Below are 22,525 nucleotides of genomic sequence, written 5' to 3' on the forward strand. Positions count from 1 at the left end.
CAAAGCAGGCTGTCCCAAGCCGAGTTCTTTGTCATCACTCCCCTGGTCCCCAAACCTGAGCTCTGTGCTACTTGCAGAGGGCTTCACACTCCTCCAGATGGCTCAGCATTGCAGTCTTAGGAGATGCTTTCTCCTTTGTCTTGCACTAGGTCCTAACTGTTATTCCTCAATGATATCTTCTGTCTAGTGACCTAAAATCCTAGGCTGATAAATCTTACACTTGTGTCCTAATTAGTGCACTGATAGACTTAAAAAACTAATTATGCATCCGACCTCAGACACTTGACACTAGCTCTGTGACCCTGGGCAAATCACTTAACCGATTGCCTCACCAAAAAGCGGGGAGGCGGGGGAACTAATTACACACCAAAATGCCTAACACACCACCAGAGCTCGTTTTACTGGCCTATGGCTTCTGGCTCATATGGTGGATTTTGCAACATAGTCATGTCTTAGGAGAGCTCCTTGTGGGCACCGTCAAGTAACAAAAAACCTACCAAAACTGAGAGGTTTGAAGATTCTGCATGAGCCTGAAAGCATGGCCCTTCCTCCAGAGACACAAAAAGCATCCTAGAGGACAGGCATGATGTGGAAGCCCTCAGGCAGGTCCTGGAGTTGGGACAGCAGTGCCGTCCTTGTCCACGATCACCCAGAGAGGCTTCTGAGGAGCTCCAAGATGCAGCCTGCTCTAATGGTGGCTGCTGTTGGGCCTGGGGTCTATCCTATGAAATGTATCTAACAGGGGAAGGCAGACAAAGCCCGAGGCTTCCCTGCAAGCCCCTCTGCTTCCATTAGCAGCCCTAGGAGAGGTCCAGGAAGGCCCTGGGCTCATCACCAGTAGCTAGGCTCTTTTAGGAGGCCTTCCTTCAGAGCTAATGACACAGTTTTTGCACATTTCACATTATGTCAGTGTCAACGAGGTTAATCATAGTTTATAAAGTGGTAAGTTATAAGGTTTTTTAAACAATAGAGAAGTACAGTCATTACTGTTTCAGTGACCCTCGTGGAGAGACCTTGAGGTAAAGGAGAAGAGGAATAGATACCTTCCTGGAGGTTAATGGGTGGCTGGGGGGTGCCACAGTGCACAGAGCGCTGGGCCTGGCATCATGAGGGGGACCTTGGGCAAGTCACTTAACCTCTGCTTGCCTCAGTCTCCTCATCTGTAAAATGGGCATCATAACAGCCCCTCCCTCCCAGGGTTGTTGTGAGGATCTTTATAAAGTGCTTAGTGTAGTGCCTGGCACCTAGTCGGCCCTGTACCGACGCTAACCGCTGTTATTATCATTATTAATGGCACCGAGCAGTTACCGGAACACTGAGAAGTTAGGGACTTTATCGGTTGTTTTACCTCCATCTGTGAGCACGCCCTTGGCTTATGAGCCCAGTGACCTTGTCGATAAATGATTTAAGCTTAGTTTGGCTTGACCTGGGCTTGGTGAATTCACGAGGCTTGGCTTCTTGTGGCACCTCTGCTGGGACCTTGGGCAGTGTAGTATATTATACAGAGCTCTGACGTCCGCATTCATGAGCCACGTCACCCTGAGCAAGTCATGAGACCAAAGCTTCATTGAATTGAGGGCTTGGGAAGGCCTCCCCCTTTGTTGTGAAGATGAGGAAACTGAGGCCCAGAGGAAGGATGCACAGGTCCTCTGAACCCAAATCTAAAACACTTTTTATTCTACTGATGCATTGAACTACTATCATCTCTAAAATGGGGGTAACAGTCCTTGTACTACGTGACTCAAGGATTATTCTGGGAAATGCTGGTCCGATTCAAAGTACTCCACTAAGGCAGGATGCCATTATTATTCATCCCAAATTTCAGTTGTTCCTCCATAAAATGGGGGGTAACAACTGGTGCTGCCCCTTCCCAGGGTTGTTAGAAGGAGAGTGAATGTCTGTGCAATCAGAGCAAGTAGGGGAAGATGCTTAACAAAGAGTGAGGCCTGAGGAAGTGTAACGTCCAATTTTTGTCATTTTTAGCTTCAAGAAATATTCAGGAAGAAAAATGAAAGGAGAGAAGCCAAAGGAGATGAGGACAAGCGGGCACTGTTGGTAAGGGCACCTCCATCCTTCTGTGCTGGGCCTTGGTCATGTCTGAGCCCGAGAGCATCCTTCTCCTGCTCCCTGCCAAGGCTGCAGCAGGCACATCCATTGGTACCAGGGGTCAGCCTCATTATCCAGCATGGGGAGGGGCTGTAGCTGTCACCAGAAGTGTCGATGGACCATTAAGGCATTTTGGGTGGCAGCAGGATTGATGGAAGCATGTGACTTTCTGCAGGGGAAAATGTGAAGATGAATTTATTTTACATTTAGGGAGCTTCCTCTGCCAAAGGCTTCCTCTCCCTTGGCTTCCCCCAGGCTGGGCCAGACTGAGGAACTTGGTTACAGGTTCCATGTTGGCCAAGCTCAGTGAGAGTCATCGCTAGAAGGTGAGGTTCTCAGCTCCAGTAACTCGAGAAGAACTGCCAGAGCCTAGAAGGGCTGAGATGCCCAAGGAAAGCATCAATTTTGTGCCTCCAGGGCCATTTCTGAGGCTCTAGGTCCTGACTCCTGCTGTGCCTCTGGGTTAGAGAGGAGGCCAAGTTTGCCTAATCACAGTGCCTGGAGCAGTGGTCTCCAACCAGGAGAAGGGTTTGGAAACCTGCAGGAGAACTGGAGAGGATAGGGTTGTCCCAGGTGATGGAGTTCTCCCTGGTGTTGGAGAGGAGCTTCGTGTTGGCATGGGATATGGCCCATCTTCCTACCCCTAACCCCACAGGGCCAGGCTACAGCCCTGCTTTAAAGACCATTGCCCCAGAGCCCAAGGAACTGCCCCCGTGCGATTCAGAAATTGTTTTTGAGGGTCTGCTGGAGCCCAGGCAGGATCTAGATGCTGGGGATCCAGCTGTCTCCCTCCTGACAGAGTTTCCTTTCCCCAATGCGGGATGAATTCCAACCCTCTTGATGACTGGGAAGGGGAGAGAGAGTGTTGATGGGACTTCTTGGGATTCTGCTAGGAGGAGCAAAGAGGAAAAGGACTCCAGGCATGGCAGCAATGTGTGCAAAGCCTCAGGCTGCAGATGGAGCTAAGTCCGCAGGGCTCAGCACCCTGGCCAATGCCTCACCCGGCAGTCAGTGGTACAGATGACAGATGCTTGCTGTTCCTGCCACAGCCTCATGAAAGGCAATTGCAGATTGCTAGTTACTCTCAGTGGTTTCACATTTTTAAAAACACAGATACAGAGAGAGAGAGATATGTGAGTACATATATCTATACAGGTGTATATGTGTGTGTGTGTGTGTATGTATATATATATACATATATATGTATATATATACATATATGTATACATACACATATATATGTATATATACATATATATGTATACATACACATATATATGTATACATACACATATATATGTATATATACACATATATGTGTATATACATATACATATATATGTATATATACATATATATGTATATATACACATATATATGTATATATATATACATATATATGTGTGTGTGTATATATATATATATATATATATGCACACACATCACTCAAGGAGGATACTTTAAAAATGGTTTTGGTTCCTCTGACTTTTGAAGAGGATGAGATTTCATTTCCTCCACTAAAGCAGATCCAGGGCCCTGCCAGCCATTCACTCTCAGGGAGGCTCGTGGGGACCTGTGCCCTCCTCTTCCTCTTTTTAGACCTGGTGCCTTTGCACATCCCCAAAGGGAAGTAAGCCCAAGGCACCAGGGCAGATAATCAGCAAAGACTGGCATGCATTACATTCAGTGCAGTAAAGAACTCAAACTAGCCAGGGCAGGCCTCTCATAATTAGGGAAAAGTCTAAATTTGGGGGGTTTGTGTAAGTGAGTTTACTTTCACCTAGACACAGGAACCAGGCTAACAAGATATTACCTAGCATAGGTAACATGGGGACTTGCTTTAATGCACAGATAGGAAATGCATTCTGGTGTCACGGATCAAATGGTGGGCTTAGAGTCCGAAAGATCTGAATTCAAATCCTGCCTCTGACACTTATTTGTATGTCCACATCTGGGTCACCTAACTTCCTTAAGCTGCCAGTAACTCTCTCCAGAGTTAGGTCTCCAAGGTTAGAGATAGTCACAGAGAGCCCCACCCCAATAGCTAGTCTACCACTGGCTTCCACACGTTTCCTGCACAATTCATGTTATTCCCCTTCAGGTCCTCCATATTATTCAAGAAAATGGTCCTGCCTCCTGTTTGCTGAACTGGAGAGTCTGCGTCCCACCTCTGTGTACACAGTACCCAGAGTGCCCCTCATTCTGCCCATCTCCCTTCTTAGCACCACATCTGAAAATCCCCAGCTTCCTTCACTGCTCGGCTCCGTGCTCCTCCCCTCCCAAGGAAGGCTTTTCCTCACCCCTGTTGTGTGTGCTCCTTCCCTCCTCAAATTTTCCTTGATTACTTTCTCTGTATCTGGTGGCAGCCCCTCACTCCCCACCCGAGAACAGGGGCTCTTTTGTTTCTGCCTTGTGTCCCCAATATCCCTAGCCCAGAGCTTTGCATTTAACAAGTGTTTCTAGTGCCGAATGGAAACATTGTTGTTTCCAAAGTCTACCCCAGAGCTGTTTCTCTTCATCATATCCTAGGGGTAGAGCTGGAGGGACATTTGACAATCTTACAAAGCAGCCCCCATTTATAAATGCCACCCAGAGAGATGGTATCTTTCCCAAGATGGGCAGTGTCAGACCTGGGATTTGGCCCTCAATCTGCTGTCTCAGAATCCAGTTGTCTCTTCCCCACCCTGAATGCTTTCTGCCCCAGGTAGCTAAGTAGCCCCCTCCCAGTCTTGTATATGCTGTTTGATGGGAGGATATAGAGGTCAACCGCTTCCCCACTAGCCCTGTCCTGGTCGTTGTAAGTCCCCGATTCCCAAAGTCTAAGGTTTTCTACAGACTCCTCGAGTGTTTTTGGCTAAACTGTAAAATAGAAATCACTGAATGAATCACTTACAGAGCCCACATCAAACATTCATTCAGATGGCCTGAAGTTCCCTCTTGGTCTGTGGTTAATGCCACAGCTTCTGCAGAGAGTGGCGCAGCTCCCAAAGGTCCCCACGGCTGCTACTGACTTGGCTGGAGTTCCCAGATCCACCCCTAACAGCAGTCCAGCCTTAGGAGGAGGAGAGAAGAGGAGCCCCCGCCTGCAGCACTGAGGGTCATGCCGCTCTGGCCCGGGGCTGCTGTGTGTAGAATGGAGCCGAGTGGCTCACCCAATTCCTAACCGACTCTTTTGTCATCTTTCCTTTTCCTGTTGCTGTTCTGAAATGTGACCCTTCCTTTGGCCCTTTGTGCGTGTGTCAGCGTGTGCAACTTTATGGACTCCATGCCTCTCCTACTAATGTATGTACCAACCCTCTCGATGTTCTTTATGTTTCTGGATCTCACCGGGCTGGGGGCAGAGGGCCGCTGGGGGAAGGGAGGTGGGGGGAGGGGAGCTGACAAGGTTGTTTCCTTATAGAAAAGCAGCCTCTTCTAACTACTAGGCTGCCCCATTAAGGACTGGGTGGTCCTGGAGCCTCATACTAAGGACGGAGAAAGTTGCCTCTAGCTGATTTTAGACTAATCAAAGGAAAGGTCACCTTCTAAAAGAAGCGTGGGGGGGGGGGAGAGTAGGAATGGGGAGAATAGAAAAGGAATACTTCACAGCATGAATTGTCCAAGGGATTTGCACATTCAGAATTCATATAAACGAGCTTCTTAATTCTCCATGCCCCTCATGCTGAATTCGGTTCCATCTTCTTGTCTTCTCCCAACAAGCTGGAGTTTGTGGCCTTCTCGAAGGGCCAAACGCCCAGGAGCTGTGTGGTGGCCCGTTGGCCAGACCCGCAGTACCTGGCAGATCGATAGATTCAGGAAGTGTGTGGGCTCGTCGCCCGGGGGGTCTTCAGGGAATTCCTCCCAGTCTTTGTCGTAAATCTCTGGTCACTGACCCGGCATTATGGGAGGGCTGCCAGGTGCAGAGCTTGTCTGTCCTTTGGTCTTTCTGTGTTTAACTGGACACACTGGCCAGGCCAGGTGATAGAAGCATTGGCATTCAAGGACACATTCAAGCAAGTACTGACATGCGTCGTCTCTTTCCATTGTCTCAGATGCCGTAATTTAAAAAAAAAAACAAAAACCCAGCAGTCTTTGAGGAGATCCCAGCTGCCCCGCACAGATTATGGCCAGTTCCCCAGGACTGTAGGACCACTGCCAATTTACAGTAAGAGACCCTTGGCAGTGGATAGAGCACCGGCCCTGAAGTCAGGAGGACCTGAGTTCAAATTCGGCCTCAGACCAAACACTTGACACTTACTAGCTGTGTGACCCTGGGCAAGTCACTTAACCCCAATTGCCTTAAAAAAAATGAGAAAAAAAAAGAGACCTTTGGATTTGTATTGAGGGCCCTCAGTGTCAGACCAGAGGCCCTTTCCCTTCCCTGAGGAGCCTGCCACCACTCTGGAAGGGACTCCCAAGGCATTCTGGGAAGCACCTCGAGACCAGAATCCAGAGTGGGACCCACAGAGCAGCAACAGCATCTTCCTCCTCATCATCACAAAAGCTAGCATCTTTATGGAGCCCAGCATGAAGAGCAGAGAAGGCTGTCTATCTGGTTTTGGACTAAACCAAGGCAAAAGTCTTCATTCTAAAGCAGGCGATATAGTTTAAGAGAAGACTTGCCTTGCATCATCACCACCAGGCTGATGCTGAAATGGAAGGCAGGCTCTCACTTCCTTCTTGACTCAGCTGATTAGTCTATATCAATTCACTGTCTTACAGCAGGGGAAATTTTGCTCAGAAAGAAGTGATGAGTGTTGTGAAGTTCAGGAGCACAAGGAAATCTCATTTAGATCCACAGAGCAAATGCAAAGACACTGCAAGGGTTTTTAAATACTTACTGCACAGGACGTTTTAGTGACTTCATGATTTTACTGTTCTGAATTGATCGCCCTGGTCAGATATCACGCTCACGTTCAAGGGCAGGGTAGAGAGTCAAGCCTGGGGCAGGGACACCCCCCCCCAGAGAGACAAGGCTGAAGGTGCTGCTTCCTGCCACAGAACAGTATTGCATGCCTTGGTGTTGATCCTCAGATGGAGGCTCAGTGGCCTCGACACAGCCTTTGCTTTTCCCCACTGGCTGCACTCTCCTAGCCATCTGGTAATCCATCAGGTCATCTCTGCACTGCCCTCCTCCTCCTCTTCCCGAGGTCCTCATCTCCTTCTCCTCTTGCTGTCATGCTTTGCCAGACCCACCTTTGGATGGCTCCCACCATCCACGTCCTCCACTCTACTCCCAGGCTGCTTGGGGAGCTGGAGGGAGGTCTTAAGCCACACTGGCTAGGCCTGTTCCCCATTTATTGCGCAATCTCTGTGGGGCCTCCCCTGGAGCATTCCTCCCTAATTGGTTCACTATCCCCAATACCAAAAGTGGCTATTCTTTTGTCCTCCTTCAAGCCTCCCATGGCTCTCCCCTTCCCACAGTGTCAGGTATGTTTATCCATGTCACTGTACTGTGATTACTATGAGGGCTGGCAGGCTCTTCAGTACTGGGCAGTCGCAGACTCACGGGCTCCCGCCCACCTGTGCCCCATCAGTGAGAGGTGCCCAGCCTGTGTGGGAAGACTGCAGGTAGGGGGAGGCAGCCGTGGCAGGAGAGCGCTCCTGCCGTCTGACCAGACTTGTGACCCTGTAAACTCCTCTGATCTGGAGCCAGGTAGAGTGAGGGCAGCATCTCTGACCCGTAGCAGGCTATGGGCTGTTGGAAAACCTTGGCCTTTGGGCTCGCTGTCCTGGCTCCTTCGTACAGTCTTCACGTCACACAATTTCCAGGCTTCTTATATTCCTGAGCAGTGCACTGAGGACATGCCCACCTTGTCACTTGGATGCCCAGAACTGAGCACAGTGCCCTGGTGGGCCCCGGCCAGGGTAGATCAGAGCAGGTCCTGATTCTGGACACCACATCCCTATTAGCACAATCTAGAAGCTTTGAGAGAAGGGACAGAACCCCTCCCACTTCAGCACTACAAAGGTGTTCTCCCTTCACTGACACAGATAGCAGCTCCCTTCACCCTGAAGCAGAAGTTCTCAGGCATTTCTATGGCTAAAAGAATCTACCAGCCTGTCACTTATCCAGCGATGACCCTCTCTGAGGGGTTCATCTGGGCTGGTTCCTCAGGCATCTGCAATCATCCCCCAGCCTTGGACCTTGCTGCCTGACCTCAGGTTTCTGGCCCAGGCTTCAGGCGCCCCAAGTGGCCTCTGGACTGGGCTGAAGCATCAGAGCGGTGTTTGGGGGGGCACTTCTCAGAGTAAGCAAACAACCAATGCCCTGCAGATCTGGTGAAATCTCCCCACTTACACTCCAGCATAAAGGACATGTCATCACTGTCATCGTCTCTGTGTAGGTGTGTGTGTATATACATATCTGCGTATTTTACATACACGTATGTGTTCTGACCTGTGTCCCACCAATGAGCACCTGGTGTGTGTGTCTGTAGTAGGAGGGAGCCCTGGGGGGCTCTGTGAGCTGCCCAGCCTGTCGGGATCAGAGGCCCTTCAGAGTGACCAAGGCCAGCCCTCCCTCAGTGGGGCTCCTCTCTGGGTCTTCAGCAAGGGAGAGGGCCAGGGGACTTTGGCCAAGTGTGCAATCTTCCACCCCCTGGAAGGTGCAGCATTTCTTCCTGCAGAGGCTGTGACTCCTAGACTGGGTTCTCTGAGGATCAGCGGGGATCCTTCACCTTGAGGGGATCCCTTTGAGAATCCCCCCAGGGAGGCACGTAGGTCACCAACATGTGACACCTTGCTCTCCAGGCCTTCTTCACATCACCCCGACCAGCAATGATGTTTCTTGTCATACTCGCATTAAAAAAAAGAGGGGTTGATATTTTTTGACAAAGTCCAGCCAGGACTTTTAATCAAAAGAGCACCATTGCCCATTGAAAGTCCTGCAGGTTAATGGGCAGCCCCCCAACCAAAGGCTGAGTTAGTGTGGATCTCTTCTCTTTGGATGTTGGTTAGAAGAGCTTCCAAGAGTGGAAGCTGTCATTCTTGGGGATCCCACTTTAGATTTCAATTGTGCCTCTTGAAACTTCTACAGGTACTTAAAACAGGAGAACTCATCTCCAGAAGCTACTGGGATACGCTGAGACGGAACACGAGCCAGGCCCTCTTTTCCGACCTTGCTGAGGTATCAGTCCAGGCACTGTTTGTCATTTTATTAGTTTAGTCTTCATTTCATTTCAGAATCAATGGATCATTAAAAACTCATTGTGTATAAACCAGTGGTTCTCAAAGTGTGGTCCAGAGTCCCTGAGACCCTTTCACAGGGCTCTATGGGGTCAAAGCTACATTTATAACAATGCTAAGGGGGTAGCTAGGTGGTGTAGTGGATAGAGCTCTGGCCTTGGAGTGAGAAGAACCTGAGTTCAAATCCGCCCTCAGACACTTGACACTTACTAGCTGTGTGACTCTGGGCAAGTCACTTAACCCTGACTCACCAAAAAAAAAGTCAATGGTTAAAAAAAAGTTAAAAAAAACAATACCAAGACTTTTCATTGAATGTGGTGATTTTCAGTAGATAAAACACACACATAAGTTTTGGGGTCTTCCGTCATTTTTAAGGTTGTATATGGATTCTGAGACTAAAAGGTTTGAGAACCACTTGTTAGCCATTTCTGCTTCACTTAGCAAGAATTAAGACAATGAAATGATGCGGGTGGTCTTTCCCAAAGAGGGACAGAGTCAATGAGTTCATTGTTTCATGACTTTCTGTAGCTTAGGCGATAGGAGACATCACCTCTACTTGCTGTCCTTTTTGTATACTTGTAACATGCCTTGGTTTTGGTTTTGACTTCAATCTGTGTCTTTTTAAAACTTGCATTTGACTCCATTATGCCAATTGCTGACGTTCTTTTATTTAGCTCGTCAGAAGAGAGATGACTGTGAATCAATGATAGACACCTTACCTGACTAAAATCCACACCAACTCTTCCTTTAAGGAATAAGGCCGTCTCTGCAGAAGAGAGGTTTGGACTTATTTGTGAAAGGTTTAGCTCAGCTCCCCAAACCAAGAGCATTTTTCAGACTCTAACTATTTGGGTATTGGATAGCGATGCTCTGCAACTGGCAATGTGAAAGAAACCCTCCACCCCAAAGAAGGCTGTCTTAGTGGCATTAGCGAGCACACACTGGGCAGCTGTCCCTGTCTCTTGGCAGAGCAGGTAATAGAGTGACCCCTCAGAGGGTCATTGGGTGTCCCCTTTTGTCTCTAAGGGTACCCTCACCAGGGCAGCTTGGGCCAGTGATCACTGCCTCCAGGGAGCACATCCTGCAGGCTCCCGCCCTCCATGTCTTTCTTTCCCTGTGCTGGGCAGTGGAAGCTTTAGGACCCACTCCTGCCTTTTCTGTACAATTGAGGCGGTGCTAGCCAAGTGTGCGTACTGCCATTGGTCATTGCCCCGTCACCATGGAGCTCACCACCTTAGCCTCAGCACTTAGAGGTAGACAAGTGGGGGGCTGAGGGGAGGCACCTTTTCATTTGAAGACAGATAAGAGGCTCTTTCATTTGTACTGGGTTGAAGTACTATTTCTAGCAACATTATGCCATGCATTTGGAGGGACCCAATGAACAATGGGGACAGTGACAGCAGACATTAACACAACAGTTTCTAGTTTGTTTTCTGTTACTGGTTTTTCATTGTGTCTTCACCATAGCCCTTACTGGCAGGTAATGCAGCTATTGTGATGCCTATTTTACAGGTGAGGGAAGTAGGTCTCAGAAAGAGGGCTGGGTTAGGGGTGGGAGTTGTGGGGGTGGAATCCTAGCTCAGCCATCTGTGTTTGGATGAGATCTTGGGCAAATCACTGCATTTCTCCACCTCCTCATACAGGAGGAGTGGAAAAGAGGACTCTGGAGCACCTTCTGGATCCTACAACATGCAGCCAATGTAAAGGGAACTAAAAGATATTCAAGAAAGAAAATGAGTCCAACCAATCTGGAGAACGAATGATTTGGCACTAGGCCTAAGGGACGATAAAACCATTCGTGCCCTTTGACCCAGCAATACTGCTGCGAGGTTTGTATCTTAAAGAGACAAAAAACAAAAAAGGAAAGGACCCATGTACACAAAAAAGCTGATAGCTCTTTGTGTGATGGCAAAGAATTGGAAATTGAGGGGATGCCCGTCAACTGGGGAGTGGCTGAACAAGCTGTTGTGTATGAATGCTATAGGAAATGATGAGGGGGATAGTTTCAGAGAAACCTGGGAAGCCCAATATGAACTGATGCCAATGTAGTGAACAGGACCGGGTGGCCAAAGCACAGCAAGGTAGCAATGACCGTCTCTGAGAGCCTTAGTCATTGTGATCAGTACCATGACCCACGCCAGCTCCAGAGGACTCACGATGTAAGATGCTGCCCACCTCCACCTAGAGCACAGGGGTCCCAGAATGCAGACAGAAGTTTGGTTGGCTTGGTTTGACTTCCTTTATTTTTCTTGTTGTTTTTTTTCAGGACATAGATAACATGGAAATGTGTTCTGCATGACTTCATATGGATAATGAGTATAATATTTCTTCCCTCTCAATGAGTGGGGGAAGGATGGCAGGAGGGAGAGAATTTGGAATTGAAAATAAAAATTAAATTTTACAAAAAGAAAATGGATAGCATGTACTCTGGGCTGAAGGATAAAAGGCAAATCCCGATCATTTCCCCCACTATGGGAGCCAGACTAGTTACATTTTAGGGTGTCTTGAAGCACCCTTCTCCCTCAAATATAATTGTTGAAATTTCCCTAGCAGAGATTCGTGTTGCAGGTTGACAGTCTACTCTTAAAAATGCAAGGAGCGGTGGAACCCCATACCGTGAATGAGCAGCTCAGTGTAGTCATTTGTTCTTGGGGGCATTAGATCTTTGCCCAGGCTGGGCTGGCGAGGAGAGGGATGGGATTGTTAGAAAGCCCAGGGTCCCAAGGTGGGCACAAGAGAGCAGAAAAGGAAGTGGGAGGGTCCTGCAGACGAACTTCACCCTTCAGAGAGTGGTAGAATCTAAGCATTTTGAGCAAAAGTCTGGAGAAGATAATGCTTTAGCTTAGTGAAGAAGCGTGCCTCCCTATTTCATGCTCTCACATACAGCATAGCAGGGTAGATGAGACCTGGGTTCCAGTCCTTGCTCTGACCCCCACTGGCTGGTGATCACTCTGTGCTCCAGGTGCTGTGGGGCATTGAGTTTCCCCTTCCTAGGAGTTCCCTGCCCCAGTGAAATCCAAAGTCTAATCCCTGTTCCTGGGCTGTCACTTATCCTTTTCATTGCTGGAACAGTGCACTGCCGGGGGAAAAATCCTGTTTCCTTCCACCAAGAGGATATGCAACTGTCCCTTTGAAGGTAAAAAGCCTTAGGAACAGTCAGTGCCCCAGCCAGATCTGTGCCAGCTCCAAATGCAGTGCTCTGACCACATCAACCTCCCTCTGGTCCTAGCCACCTCCTCCTGGCCTTACTACCAAATGGCCAGGAACAAGTGGGATCCCTACCTGGACAGGCACTCAGAGCCAGAGCCCATTCCAGCCAGCTCTCGTCCTTAGCCAGAGCGCTGCTGCCGCTCCCCAGCCAAGCGCCTCACTGCCTCCCTGCGCCAATAGCGACCCTCGCTAAGGTTGGCTATTCAGCTCTTCTCGGCAGTTTTTCAGAAATCACTTTGGAAGCTTCAATATGGAAGAAGCTAATGTCAAAAAGCCCTTTGTGAAGTGGGCCTGGCAGCCCCTTCCTGCCTGATTTGCAGGACAGATGTACCCTGGTAGGCCCATTGTCCACTACGAGCCGAGCCGGGCTCCAAGCCCCGCTGGCCAGCTGCTCAGGGCTACAGAAGGCAAACCTGCAGGCCAAAGTTGTTGGACTTTATGGAGAAGTGAAGCTTCTGAGGGCCGGAAGGAGAAAGCTTACATTCTAAAGCCAAATCCCATTGAGTTCTAGAGGATCAGAATCCCTGAAATGCTGTTTAGCTGCCTTGTTAGAGTCGTGGGCCCTTTAGGTTACTACCAAACTAGTGTGTCCCAATGGATTGTTCACATAACAGTATTTTCAGGGTCTCCATTTGTTCAAAGCAAAGTCTTGAAAACCTGCTCATAATCACACTTTTATTCATTATAAATCACAAATCAATTAAGATTTTCCAGGTAATTGTTTTTCAATATTATTGACAAATTTGAGTAGTAATCTGCCCCAGACTCTAGGCCCAGAGCTAGATGTAACCCTAAGGATTTGGAGAACCCCAGCAGAGCCCTGTTTCAATAAGCTCATTATTTTTTTTGCCTAAATTTATCTGTCTCCCAGGTAAAGCATGTCCTCTTCAGCATAGCTACATACTGCAATTTCCCAAAGCCTCGTATTTAACTTGTGGCAGAAAGGGGCCTTGCCAACTGTTTTCCAATATTACTTTATCATGGGCTTTGCAGGCTTTCACTCTACAGAGCCATACTGAAAGGCTACATCCTGTTAAAGGTCCAGTTCTCATTGTCAGAGCTCGGGAAATTTCTCCATTGGATGTTTCTTAGACAAATTTCATTGATAAAGCCAGTTTCTCTGAATGGATAAAAACCTGTAAAAGCACTACTTCTGTTCAAAGGCCTCTTGTCACTTTCATTTATGTACTAGAATTTGATTCAAAAATACAGAGAGCATACATACAGCTTTGTAGGATGGGACCTGCCTGTATTTTATTTTTGCAATTATTTTAAGGAAATTAGATCAAAGCAAAGTGAGATAATCCCCTTCTGTGAAAATAGCATCTGGGGTTCTTTTGTGGCTTTGGTGTCTTTTTGTTATGAAAACACCTGAATTCATTTTCTTTTACAACAAGCAGGGGAATGAAAGAGCTCAAGCCCCTGGTTTTGTCTCACCCTTTCTGAGGTTCAAGTTATATAATGCTGGGAAGGTACAGAGACGTGAGGCTGGTTTTCAGTGACTCTGAACTGTGCTCTGTTTCACAGAATGAAAAAATGTTTTCACCATTTTCATTTGCTCATTTTTTTTCCTGATGTCAGACTGGAGCTCATGGCCCTGCAGATCTGGATTAGCTGGATAAATGCAACCTAAATCTAATAAGATTTTGATGATGAAAGCCTGTAAGGAAAGATCTGATCTGCTCAGGAGCCATGAGAAAAACTGGTTCAATGAGGTCATTGTTGAAAAGTTGTCTGAAACAAAGCCCTCTACATTTCAGTGTATTATGTCCTGAAATGGAGGACTTGACCACGCTAGGGCAAAACGTGATTCAGCCATCACTGCTGCCGAGTTCACTGAGTTTCAATGCTCTCATAATCTCTGATTTTAAGGAAACGCAGCAGTTTTTCAGGCCTCGTTTGCTCTTCATTGGTACTATAATTAAGAAAGCATAAATAAGAGTGCACCACATAAGAAGTCAATATTATTATTATCAGAGTTATGATTAAGCCAAAGCACCATCTTGTCCTTGTTCTTGGTCAGCAGCCTTTTGTTAATTTCATAAAATGCTCGGTTCAGAAATGTGAAGTAGGTAAAGTTTGCTTTCAGGATCCTCCTGTTTCCTCTCCTGTTCCCAAGTGCCCACCTTCAGTGCCCCGGGCTGCCAAATCCCTTTGAATGGTTACCCAGCCCACCCCCTGCCTGGTCAAAGCTCCGGTTCTGAAGAACAATTGACCTCACTGAGCTGTTGATTTACTCTGTGATCTCAGGTGGTGCAGTGAAGAGAGCTCCTGGTTTGGAGTCTAAGACTTGAGTTCAAATGCAGCCTTAGATACTTCCTAGCTGTGTGACCCTGGGCAAGGCACTTCACCCTGCTCGCCTCAGTTTCCTCATCTGTTAAATGAGCTAGAGAAGGAAATGGCGAACTGCTCCAGGACCTGCCAGTCCAGAGTCGCACACAGCTGGAACAACTAAGCAGCAACAGTTAATGGTTACTCTACTGTGTTACCTCTCCCGCAGCTCGTTGCCCTTTTGAGAGGACATCGCTGAACCAAAGTGTGAATCTCCGCTGACGGAATCAGATGCTTGTAAGGGAGAAGGTGCTTCCTAAAAGCCCTAAAACATCCCTCCCCGGCAGGCACACTGAGTGGATGATATTATTGGAATTGTGGGAATTTTCCTACGTCCAGAGAAAAAGCTGTTCATTTTCTTTCTTTAGTTTCTCTTAAATCTCTTCAGAATAATGAATTACACTAGAATAACCGGAACATAGTTATTCCGCCCTCATCTGATATAGTCCTAGTAAGGTCTCCCAATTGTCATTGATTTTTTAAATTGTGTTTGGGGTAGGGGGTTGTATGTATCTATTCAGATCTACCATATGTTATCTGAATATCACTAGAAGGTTGTCTTATAGGCCATACATTTGTTTGGTCTTGGCAGAACATAACATAGACAAGAGATGAAGTGGCCTTCCAACCTGGGCAGGGCCTTTCTGATTGTGCAGGGATACTGGGGACAGGGGCGAAGTAAGATGAGGCAGTGGCCAGATCCTCTGCAAACATTCTCTTGGCTAAGAGCATTTGCAGGGGACTACCTTAGTCCATTATCCAAGAAGTTGGAAGAAACTGGAAAAAAAACTTGGACCAAGTAAACCACATCCCTATTGAAAGTCTTGTTATAAATGAAGCCGTAAAACAAAGAAGATGCAGCTAGATGGAAGTCTGGACTAAAGGCTTTCAGGAGGGTAAAGAAAGGAGTCAGCTAAATTGGTTTCATCTGGAGAACCCAAAGACAACAGGAATATGTCTTTTTAAAAATGTATTTTATTTTTTCCAATTACATGTAAAGATAATTTTTAGCATTCATTTAAAAAAATTTTTTGAGTTGCAAATTTTTCTCCTTCCCTTCCCTCCCCCCTTCCTAAAATGGCAAACATTTGATATAGATTACATGTGTGCAATCATGTAAAAAGTATTTCCGTATTAGTCATGTTGTGAAAGAAGAAACAGAACAAAAGGAAAAAACCACACACATACACACACAAATAAAGAAAATGAAAATCGTCTGCTTCGATCTGCACTTGGACTCCATTGGTTCTTTCTCTGGATGTGGACAGCGTTTTCCATCATGAGTCCTTGGCTGAGAAAAGCTGTCATTCACAGTTGATGGTCACACAATGTTGTTATGTTACTACGTTCTCTGCTTTTGCTCACTTCACTCAGCATCAGTTCATATAAGTCTCTCCAGGTTTTTCCAAACTCCGCTTGCTCATCATTTCTTAAAGCACAATAGGATTCCATTACATTCATGTACCACAACAAGATGAAATATCTCGTGAGCAATTTGATCCAGCCTTGCCGTACTCGCTGACATCCACGAAGACAGTTACACATTATTCATCTCAAATCCTTTTCAGATGGTGAAGAAACTTCTCCAAACTACACAGGACACTCCAACCTGAGTCTTGACTTGTGGCTACTGTGTCCTAGGTCGTGGGAGAAGACGCTGACCAGATGGGTTGTATTTCCCAGTGTGGCGAGGGTGGAGACTAGCTTCACTTCACCGGACTTCTTTGTCATGTGGGCCACCCCTTCTACTGCAGGTGGGAATCACTCAGAAGGGCTGTCAATGTAGTGGAAGGCCAGGCAAGAATAATGAAGGGCTTTGGGTTTTCTTTTAAAGAAAACATGGGTTAGAACTCAGAAATAACAAGACCAAAGACTCCCAGGTTACCCAGGAGCATCTGTCTGTGTGTCGTGATGACTTCCTCAGAGAAGAGAATTGAACTGATGAATGAATCAAGCCTTTATGAAGCACATACTTTGTAGCAAGCAACATATTAGAAAACCATCTCGCTTTTGAAATTGGAAGATGGAAGGTGTGATTGGCACTGAACAAGATCTGGCTGCAAGGAAGGAAGGAGGGAAGGAAGTTATCTAAAGAGATTGATTCGTGTATACTGAGAACACATCAACCAGTTTGGGTTTTAAAAATGACATTTACCAAAGATGGATGATATTAGGCAGATAGAACTCAAGTGGAGTCGGGGCAGGCAGGGCAAGTCCTCTATGAACACAGAAGCATTGAGGGCTTCTTGCTAACGCTCAGAATGAACCAAGGATGATGAAAACTAAAGATGGAGGGGGAGTATTTTAATGACTTTGGGGAAGAAAGGATAACTAAAGAAATGGTAGAACTGCTGTTCAGGGTGGATGAAATGATGACTGCAGATAAGAAAAGGTGGAGCTGATTAATTCTTAGTATAACCAAGATCAGTAAGTACATAATAAGAAAATTACCTATTTGCCCTGATGCAGTCAAGTTCCCTGGCCCCAGTGAACAACAGCCACGGGTGCTGAAAGAGCTTGGAGTCTCAATGGCTGAATAGCTGCTGGGAAAAGACAATGTCATGTTGCCCTGGTTTGGGTTTTCAAGAGAAGAGAGTCAAGGATGCAAGTTACAGGCTAGTGAGCTTGACTCAGAATTTTGGCAAAATTGAAGGAATGGCAAAAGTACAAGAAGCTGTGGTGGAGGAAAACACAAAATTAACCATAACCGTGAATTGGATAAACTCCTCCATAAAATAGAGAAGAGCAGCTTAGAAAGCAAAATTGATCTGTAACCTGTAAGGAATCAAGGACTTAGATAAGGCAGCAGGAAAAATGGTCATGGTCAAAAGAGAGAAACAGAGGGGCAGCTAGGTGGCACAGTGGATAGAACACCGGCCCTGAAGTCAGGAGGACCTGAGTTCAAATCTGACCTCACACCAAACATTTGATACTTACTAGCTGTGTGACCCTGGGCAAGTCACTTAACCCCAATTGCCTAAAAATAAGAAAAATAGAGAGAAACAGGCAAGGTATATTCTGCTTAAAGGTTGTTATTGTTGTTGTTCAGTCCTTTAAGTCACTTCCTACTCTTTGTGACCCCATTTGGGTTTTTCTTGGCAAAGACATGGGAGTGGTTTGCCATTTCCTTCTCCAGCTCATTTCACAACTGAGGAAACTGAGGCAAACAGAGTGAAGTAACTTGCTCAGGGTCACTCAGCTAGTTAAATCTGAGGCCAGGATTGAACTCAGGAAAATGAGTCTTCCTCATTCCAGGCCCGGCACTCTAAGCACTGTGCCACCTAGCTGCCCCTGCACATGATTTTTGGATTGGATTGTACAGGTATGACAGATGAAGAATGTGTTTGACCCAGACATGAATAGGAGAAGGCACTGAGGCTGGATGAATTGGAGAAATGTGTGTTAAGTGACCACAAGCTGCTCACTGACCCTGGAGCCCATCTTGGATACCAATGTTCTCCCAGGATAACTCTTAGGCTTTGAGGCAGAGGAAACCACAATCTCAGGTCTTAGAATCATCAGTGCAGCGCTGGAGGGGACCTCAGGAGTTCATAGAGTCCAGGCCCCTCACATTATAGTCCAGGAAACTGAGGCCCAGGGAGGTAGATTGTGCAGGTGGTAGTCATTAGAGATGGGATTTGACCCCAGGTCTTCTGATTCAGAACCAAAGATCTTTCTGCTTTCCTACACTGACTTACAGGAAGAGGAACCTGATAGGGAGAGGAAAGATGCACATTTGAGATAAGCAAGCCCAGCTGTTTTCCACAGAATTGGAATTAACTAGAGAACCAGTCAGTATTTCCATGCTTTTTAAGACCCCAAGAGAGCACAGGAGGTGTCATAATCACTTCTGCCTATGAGCTTGCTAGTTCATACCTGAAGTCATGCCGCAGGACAGTGACCAAATGAAAAAAGGGCGTCTGCCAGATTTGTTTTCTTCTTACGCTAGTGAGACTCATAATGGCGAAGGACTATACTCAGATATTTACATTTCTGAAATCTCATTTGACTGAATTCATGGTCTTCACTAAACTGGTGCAGGATCAGTCTTCCACAAATGCATTGCCCTTCTGTAAAGTAGACTATACAAACTCCTCTGAAATAAGGTTGAAATTGCTTTTCTAAAAAAGGTACAAGGCAATGTTAGCATCATTGAGTTTTTCTGTTGAACATCTTACAACCATGCAAAGTTTGTGTCAGAATACCAAGGCAGAGTTCAGCTTTGTACCAGCATAACTTGCTCTCCTAACATGCGGACAGCCTTTTGGAGAATCTTTTATGGACTGAAGAGTAGTCAGTAGCATATCATAGTTGGGAAATTTGGCTCTTTAGAAAGCCCCTGAACTGGGGAAACCGAAGTTTCTGCTTGAAGAGAAAGAGCTCAACCAAATTATGGAGAGAATTGTCAACTGCTTTACTTAATGTGTAGAACATAGATGCAACCCAAATGCATATTTGGAAATGATCATTTAAAAAATTGGAGTCATTAAAGATTGCACCAAAGACCTTGATTATTGTTTTAAAGTAGACCTATGATTTCATTGGATGCAAGGTGCTACCTGCTTTGCAATTTATAATCTTAGAGAATTTCCTGGGGCCCTGGGAGATTGAATTGACCAGGGCTATACTGTATGTGTTAGAGGTGGGATCAGATGGAGGCCTTCCTGACTCAGAGCCAGCTGTCTAGTCTTTCCTCTCTCTTCTGTCTCTGTCTTTGTCCCATGTTCTTTTTTTTATTACTATACATCCCAGATAATGTCCTTTTTCAGTAAAGATCATTTAATTTTTACTCCACTATTCTTCATGGTTCATACGGTCCTAATTAAAGTGTAGCTATTTTTAATGTTTTATATGGCCCTTATTAAAATTATCTAAGGAATACAGAAGAATCTCTTTCTATGTTTTATTGATTTTTTTACTAGAACTAACTTTTTTATTCTACTGTTTGAAGCGAGCTGATGACATCACAAATTTAGTGTCAGATACTACGCTGCTTGTACACTTTTTTGGAAAGAAAGGCAAAGCTGAGCTCAACTTTGAAGACTTTTACAGGTAAGATTTAATTTACACTTGGAATGATAAATGTAGATGTTAAGTGCTTAATTAGCGCTTAAAGGGACCTTAGTGATTTTGGAGCACCTTTTCCTCCTTTTATAGGTAAGGAAAATGGCAACAGAACCAGGCCTAAAGGCTGAGTCCACGGTTCCATAGAACACATCTGGAAAATGAATGAAACTGCTTTAAAGAGGGGGGGCAAGGTCATGAAAGTGCTTACAAAGCTTTTGTCTTAAAGGTGTCGACAAGGCCAGTGCTTCCCTTTTGTCATTAGCAGACATCTTACCGCCTGATTTTTATTTAAATCAATACAGCTGACAACCACAGATGGTAACCACTGGCATAAGACCTCTGCCTTTTTGATATTTGAATAACAATAGTCCTAATGTTACACAATGATGGTGAGTCCTTTGTTTTTGCCATCACCTTTATAATATCCTGTCCAGGAATGGAAAGAAATTCATACCTAAGGTACAACATGCTCTAAATTGCCAAAGCTTCTGCGTCTCTGGGGACTGCCCCATGTCTGCTAATAAGGCCTTGATGGGGTCATCATTTTGATTTTGAGGCCTGTGAAACAACACTCCCCAAAGACCCGAATGGATGCCTGATCTCACCAGATCACAGATCACAGTCCATCAGGCCTGCCCATCCTAGAGCTCTATGTACACAACCAGAGAGCCACTGATTTCCTGGACGTTTTGCTCACCTTCTCCTGGGCACCAGTGGAGCCCCACGGATGCCCACCCATCATCCCTCAGTCTTACCGTGTGACCTCCCCCCATCTTCCTTGCCTGCCACACAGCTTCTGGATGACAGCATTATTGCCCTTCTTCTGCACCCTCATTGCTCACACCCACCACACACCTCTCCAGTGCCCATTGTAGACCCACCTTTAATTCTTTGGATATAGTTATACTCTGTGTCTTGCTTCCATACAGCAACTCTGTGATGATGCTATTGTTGAAAAGATGAACCTTCACTTTGACGGGAAATAGAGTCGGTAAAGGAGTTTTGCCTGCTGTTCTCCAGTTTATCTGCAGCCCACCCCATTTTCCAAGAGTACCATCTATGCTAGTAGGCCCTGGAGGGTCTATCCAACCTGCACGCTGAAATCTGACATCTACTTGGTACATCCTGTGAAGATGGTGGGTTCTGCTCCTTTGAGTGATGACAGAACCCTCCCCTCCAGGAGACCTTCCTAAACAGGAGCACGTCATCCACAGAGAAACAACTTTGCCCAGCATCCATCCCCTGCTTGATGCCTTAGTGGATGGGTATTGTCAGAGGACCACTGAACAGGGCTGTTTCTGTAGTTCTGTCTTCCAAGGAATCTGGAATGATTTTGATGTATGCATGAGAGACACTTTGTTGTAAAATAGCTTCTGAAGTGGTATTTTTTTCTGCTTCATCAGATGTTTGTTCATAACCAACAAACAGTAAGCACAAGGGGATTTTGCATCTTCAGCATTTTTCAGTTAATTGTGAAGTGACAAAGACGTTGTCCATCATTGAATATCACACTGACAAATACTGAAGTAGAATACATCTGCTTGTGGCTTCTGTGGAGCTGGGGAAGGGGATGAGCAAGATGAAATGGTGGAAGGAAATCGTGGGGGTGATTTGGAGGTTTCAGGCTAGTGAAGTAGATTAGAGGTTGGATCTGGAGAGGGAGGGAGGAGGACAAACTATGAAGCAGAATGTAACCGGCCATTCAGTGTTGTAGGATAACCACCCTTAAGTAGCTTTGAGCAGCAAGGCTGAGTATCTCAGCTGTCATGAACAACAGAGGAACCTTCTCAAGGACTTGCATCACATGCAATATTTGTGTTTCTGCTCCAGTTGGATGACGGTTGTCTGTGCTCCAGTCTGCCTCTCCAGACTCAGATCCTTAAGGAAGATAAAGGGCTCCTGAAATCACAGGAGCAAGGGTTCCATGAAAGAGTCTTCTGAAGAGAAGAAGAGGGTTTGTTACCAGAGGAGAATAGGAAGGAAAAGGACAGTTGTACAATTAGAGCTGAAAAAAGAGATTGGAGGCTCTTGCTGAAGAAGAGAGAGTTGAATTGCTAAGGAGGAAGAAGCTACTTGTCCTTGCAAGAATGGTATAGGGAGGGGCAGAGGAAGGAGGAGCCAATGAGGAGAAGCTGGTGATTTCCTGCTCAGAAGTGCTGAAGCAGCAGGCTCTCTGCCCACCCACCCACCACAGCAGAGAAGCCTCTTGTCTTCCTGTGTACCAGACTTAGCCAAGAGGCTCTCAATACCCGTCTGAGTGCATGAGCATTACCCACTCATAGTGGTTCCCACAAAATGGCGCAAGTGGCACTTTCAGAAGGAGTCTGAAAGATATCATCAACAATTACATCAAGTCACAGGCAGAAAATTGAAGGTCACGAGGGTGACGGTGCTTTATGACTTCCTAGCCTTTGATAGTTATTGATTTAAAAGATTGCTTTTTTACTATTCCATTACAAAAAGCTTGTTCTTTACTGACTACACCCGGTCCCCATATATCTTTCTCTCTCATACTCACAGGAAAATAAACACTGTCAGGGACGCAGGCGCCTGCGACACAAGGGAGCAGATTATATTATTCTCAGTGTTACCAATTCATTAAAGACAAGGAATGCAGAAGAGAAAAATTAATTTCACACGGTAA

The 22,525-nt window shown here is 46.1% G+C and overlaps 1 protein-coding gene and 1 long non-coding RNA gene across 3 annotated transcripts in view; one reads left to right on the top strand and one right to left on the bottom strand.

Annotated features, from left to right (window-relative positions):
* The window catches only part of MICU3 (mitochondrial calcium uptake 3), an 85,341-nt gene that overhangs the window by 44,002 nt on the left and 18,814 nt on the right, over positions 1 to 22,525 (top strand). The window contains exons 7-10 of one of the 2 annotated variants that reach the window (XM_020976739.2): positions 1,984 to 2,055; positions 5,350 to 5,388; positions 9,125 to 9,214; positions 19,766 to 19,866. In XM_020976739.2, the coding sequence (XP_020832398.1) occupies positions 1,984 to 2,055; positions 5,350 to 5,388; positions 9,125 to 9,214; positions 19,766 to 19,866 (302 nt within the window). The remainder of the gene's footprint in view (positions 1 to 1,983; positions 2,056 to 5,349; positions 5,389 to 9,124; positions 9,215 to 19,765; positions 19,867 to 22,525) is intronic. The other variant, XM_078148577.1, reaches the window with a different exon arrangement.
* LOC144455360 (uncharacterized) lies at positions 15,770 to 21,802 on the bottom strand. Its single transcript, XR_013484077.1, has 2 exons — positions 20,763 to 21,802; positions 15,770 to 18,524 (listed from the first exon to the last, which is right to left on the bottom strand). It is a non-coding gene; the product is annotated as an uncharacterized LOC144455360 (long non-coding RNA).

This window comes from Phascolarctos cinereus, unplaced genomic scaffold (genome assembly GCF_003287225.1).
Source record: "Phascolarctos cinereus isolate Bilbo 61053 unplaced genomic scaffold, phaCin_HiC Scaffold_9;HRSCAF=440, whole genome shotgun sequence".
Classification (NCBI taxonomy): Eukaryota; Metazoa; Chordata; class Mammalia; order Diprotodontia; family Phascolarctidae; genus Phascolarctos; species Phascolarctos cinereus.